The sequence below is a fragment of the Engraulis encrasicolus genome, chromosome 9, assembly GCF_034702125.1.
Source record: "Engraulis encrasicolus isolate BLACKSEA-1 chromosome 9, IST_EnEncr_1.0, whole genome shotgun sequence".
Classification (NCBI taxonomy): domain Eukaryota; kingdom Metazoa; phylum Chordata; class Actinopteri; order Clupeiformes; family Engraulidae; genus Engraulis; species Engraulis encrasicolus.
Genome location: NC_085865.1, coordinates 34,464,193 through 34,469,192, shown reverse-complemented (window position 1 = coordinate 34,469,192; position 5,000 = coordinate 34,464,193). Strand labels below are relative to the sequence as shown.

The 5,000-nt window shown below is 40.6% G+C and overlaps 1 protein-coding gene across 1 annotated transcript in view; it reads right to left on the bottom strand.

The window, feature by feature from the left end:
• Positions 1-5,000, bottom strand: part of pde1ca (phosphodiesterase 1C, calmodulin-dependent a) — a 207,969-nt gene that overhangs the window by 21,818 nt on the left and 181,151 nt on the right. Inside the window, exon 12 of the mRNA XM_063206981.1 lies at positions 4,543-4,663. Coding sequence (XP_063063051.1) covers positions 4,543-4,663 — 121 coding nt within the window. The remainder of the gene's footprint in view (positions 1-4,542; positions 4,664-5,000) is intronic.

The following is a 5,000-nucleotide window of genomic DNA, read 5'->3' as shown; positions in this document are numbered from 1 at the left end:
TTTAAACTCAGTTCTAAATCTCAATGAGATATAACATATCCTGACATAAAACAAAGGAGATACGCAATGCATGCTTCTAAATAAACAATCCGGTGCAACCAGAGCAGGACTAAAAGAATCTGGTGCCACAAGGATGTCTACACTAGAGTTTCGACATGCGTCTTAATCAGAGTCCTCCAGGTGTGAGGACTCTGATGAAGACGCATGTTGAAACGTTAGTCTTACTGCACGGCAAAAGATAAATAACAAAAAATAGACATCCGTGTGGCACCAGATTCTTTTTCCTTTGTACACAGCCTGACATAACTCTGAACTCGGGACTCTGGGCTCTAACGATAAGGCAACATAACACAACACAACACCTGAATGCAGAGGCGCATCTTGTCACCAGGCTAGGCAGGCAGTCCCTTGGGGCCCCCAAGCCTATATTAGTGAATAACAGTTCACACTTTACTATGGTAGTGGCAATTTTGTTTCGATTGTTCATTACTTTGAATTTTCGCTTGGGGCCCCACATTACCCTAGAATCACCTCTGCCTGAATGGGGAGGTCAGACACCTCTTTTATCTTTCAGTGGGGAAAAAATAAATGAACTAACTTTGAGAAAAACAAGCAGACAGGCATTGAAATAAACCTCTATTTCTCTATTTCATCCATGGAGGCTTCATGTTGTGATTGCACCACTCGCAATTGAGAGGGTTCATTGACGTCATTCCAGAACGGCACGTCACAGCTGGAAAACCAGCCCTCGTTTTTTTCGGCCAGCTGAACTGAGCTGAGATGGTACTGTTGCTGCCTACTACTCAGAATGCTGTGTGACAGCTCATCTTCACCGGTGAATCAAAAGATAATCATGGTGGCCAACCAATCAACTACCTTAGACTTCTAAGGTACCTTAGACTATTTTGCTTGACACTTTATTACTTTCATATTAAAATCGAAGGCAGAAATCAACATCGTAGTATCCAATCATGAGGTCGCTCAAACTATGTATAGCCTAGAACCGATAGATTAGATATCTGTCGGCCTTATGTTAGTCAACTCGCCTGTATACAGTAATGCTACGTGACAACACCAAAAATGTAACTCCAACCATACTCCAGGTTTGTAGGCCTACATGGTTTGTAATGAAAACACAAACCACCTGAGTTAACAACATAACTCAGCTCAACACAACCTATGCTAACCTGAGCTAACGTAACACAACACAAAGCAAGGTAATATAACAGCACAACAAAATTTAACATAACATGACATAAGGAACTTATAACCAATGACTAGGGTCTCGATCATTAATGGTGGGGGCGAAAATAAATGAACTAATGAGTGGGGCAAGCAAGCAGACAGCTAAATAAACAAGGCTCCAATTTCCCCATGGGGGCTACATGTTATGATTGCACCACAATGCTCGCTGTTGAGAGGTTTCATAGACCTTCAGGGGGGGCAGGTGTGAAATGATACTGACCTACCGTAGGCGACACATTGCAAAGTAATAAACTACTTACATTGTATATTTAATGAATATAATTATTTGATTATGATTATAAATGTCTCCTAACCTAATCTAACCTAACCTAACCTAACACAACGCAATGTAGCAGCATAACAAATCGCAATGTAACACAATATAATAAACTAATAACCAAAGAAAAGGATTTTGATCGTTTAATATTTAAAAATAAATAAACTAGGGGTAAGCAAGCAGACAGCTAAATAAACAAGCCTCCAATTGCCCCATGGGGGCTACATGTTGTGATTGCACCGATGACGCTCGCTGTGGAGAGGCTTCATTGACCTTCAGGGGGCCAGGTGTGAAATTTTTTGCTGATTACAAAGACAGGCAATCAGGTGGCGGAGAAAGTGATTTGCGTTGCGGCTTCATTCATTGTGCCTGACATTTTCTATTAATATGATTAGTAGCTGCAGAACCTGAAAATGAACTGATTAGATATTACGGTTGCACATCAATAAATCAAAGTTTAACTTCTCTTTTTTTATCTGTCTTGCTCTCTCTCTCTCTCTCTCTCTCTCTCTCTCTCTCTCTCTCTCTCTCTCTCTCTCTCTCTCTCGTTGCGTTTGCATGTGGGCACACTTTTACAAATACACGCTCGCACAGCACACTCACACACATGTACACTCGCCTCCAAAAGAGTTGTCGCCTACCCATCTGTTTGGAATAACAGCTAATAACCTGACTTTCAATTAATCACTTGGCTTCAGAAGTCACTCATATGAAAGCTACAACCCTCTCGAATGAAAATGAATGTACAAAAATAAATTTCATGCACCAAAGAGAGATTGACCCTTTAAGGAACACAGACAGGGCAGATTTTCACAAGACAAAAGTTTTGTCGCCTATCGAACATAATGTGAAAATGAGCAGATAAGTCACTTCAAAACACTTCAAATACGCAGATCGGGTGTCATACTTAATCACTGATTCACTCACACCTCTCCAGAAAATCAACTTTGGCCTTAGGTGTATGTTTAGGGTCATTGTAATCATGGAAAGCAACACAATGAAAATCAATGGAGTTCAATGACAGATGGTAACATATTTGCTATTCGTAGAGCAATACATTTTTAACTTCATGATGTAATCAATGATAAAAGCCCTCACACACCAGCAGCATGCATGCAGCTCCACATAAGAGCTGTATCCCTCCCATGTTTGACTTTAGGCACCATGTATTTCTTTTCCAAATTCTTCACCTTTAACACCAAAGAAGTCTCTCCCACTGTCCTGTCTCAAAAAAGCCAGCCAAGAGTATGTCAGGCCTAATTCTGACAAAAATGAAGGCTAATGGGACTCATACTCTGAATTCAAGATCCCAAGATCAACCATTTTAGAACTGATAGCATTAAAACTATATGGTGTTGGAGATGAAGAATATGAAAAAAGAGAAATGGTGCATAAAGTGAAACATGGTACAGATACAGCTCTTATGAGGAGCTGCATGCATGCTGCAGGTGTTTGAGGGCTTTTATCATTGATTAAATCATGAAGTTAAACATGTATTGCTCTACGAATAGCGAATATGTCACCATCTCTCATTGAACTCCATTGATTTTCATTGTGTTGCTTTCCATGATTACAATGACCCTAAACATACACCTGAGGCCAAAGTTGATTTTCTGGAGAGGTGAGAGTGATTCAGTGATTAAGTATGACACCCAATCTGCGTATCTGAAGTGTTTTGAAGTGACTTATCTGCTCATTTTCACATTATGTTCGATAGGCGACAAAACTTTTGTCTTGTGAAAATCTGCCCTGTCTGTGTTCAATAAAGGGTCAGTCTTTCGTTGGTGCATGAAATTTATTTTTGTACATACATTTTCATTCGTGAGGGTTGTAGCTTTCATATGAGTGACTTCTGAAGCCAAGTGATTAATTGAAAGTCAGGTTATTAGCTGTTATTCCAAACAGATGGATAGGCGACAACTCTTTTGGAGGCGAGTGTATACTGCACACTCACACACATGTATACCACACACACACGCACGCACGAACGCACGCACGCACGCACGCACGCACGCACGCACGCACGCACGCACGCACGCACGCACGCACGCACGCACGCACACACACACACACACACACACACACACACAGTTTGTGAGTTTGGGTGGAAATGGTGAATGTGCTAAAAGCAATTTGAGTTCCACTGAGAAAAAAATTAATTGGCTCGTTTCAAACAAAGCAATATCTCTGTCCTGAAACTGTGAGGAATAATAAATGCTGCATGCTAACACTCAGTTAGGCTAACAGCTCCCAACTAAGAGCTTACAGCTCCCTACAGCCTAAATATCCATCCGAATCTCAATATTAGGTGTTCAACTTAGTAATGTGGGGTGTTAATATTTAATTCAAAAGCACTCTTTCTTTCTTTCTATCACGAGATTATGGTCGCAACAAAATGTTTGTGTAGGTTTTTTTCAGTAGATCTCTCACCGCCTTGTCTTCACAGATTCATAAGACTATTATTTTATAGAACAAAAATCAAGAAAATCTACTCGACAGTCAAATGGAAAGAAAAAAAAAGTTCAGTCTGAAACCTCAAGTGAACTTTGCCTCTTTGTGATTTGTACATTACATATTCATCTAAGGTACTCAACAGATAGGACCACTTTTCCTTAAAAAATCTTAAAAATTCATAGGCTACCATACCTGCTGCTTGCACATACATCAACATACTGTATGTGCCCTTTCTTCCTTGAAAATAAAAATTAAATTCTGTGTCAGGTCACAGCAAACTTTTTTGTCATGCAATTTTTGGACATAGCATACCATAGTATAAGGACTAGACTAGACTGCCAAATATAGTGAAATGAAGAGCTTGAGCCTGTGTGTGTGTGTGTGTGTGTGTGTGTGTGTGTGTGTGTGTGTGTGTGTGTGTGTGTGTGTGTGTGTGTGTGTGTGTGTGTGTGTGTGTGTGTGTGTGTGTGCGCGTGCACCCGTGTGTGCGTGCACCCGTGTGTGTGTGTGTGTGTGTGTGTGTGTGTGTGTGTGTGTGTGTGTGTGTGCGCGTGTGTCTTATCCACCTGTCTGAAGAACTCCTCCAGTAGTGAGGTGGTCCATCGGTGGTGCAGGTCCCAGTTCTTGGCCGGGTGGCTGATGTCAGCTGTGTGCAGGAGCAGCGATAACGCCTTGGTCTTGTCAATCCTGTGGAGAGAAGAGAACACATGGAAACAAAATCTTTCTCTTTTGCAAATAACTGTCAAAATAAAACAACCATTCTTTTTATGTTTATACTACAGTAAATACAATCACCAGATGCTTTTATCCAAAGCGACTTTCTGAAGTAAAAAAAAAATGTAAATGTTCAGCTTTTTAATTGGATGTATTTTCTGACAGATGTGATCTTGTACTGCAAGCAAGCAGTCTGCAAGCAATATGAGAAATACGTATAGTGAACACAAGCCTCTAACTGTTCAAAGAAGCAAGCATCTGTTCCACAGTCAGAAAAGTAGACAGATCTGAATGAACGAAGGTTTTCACA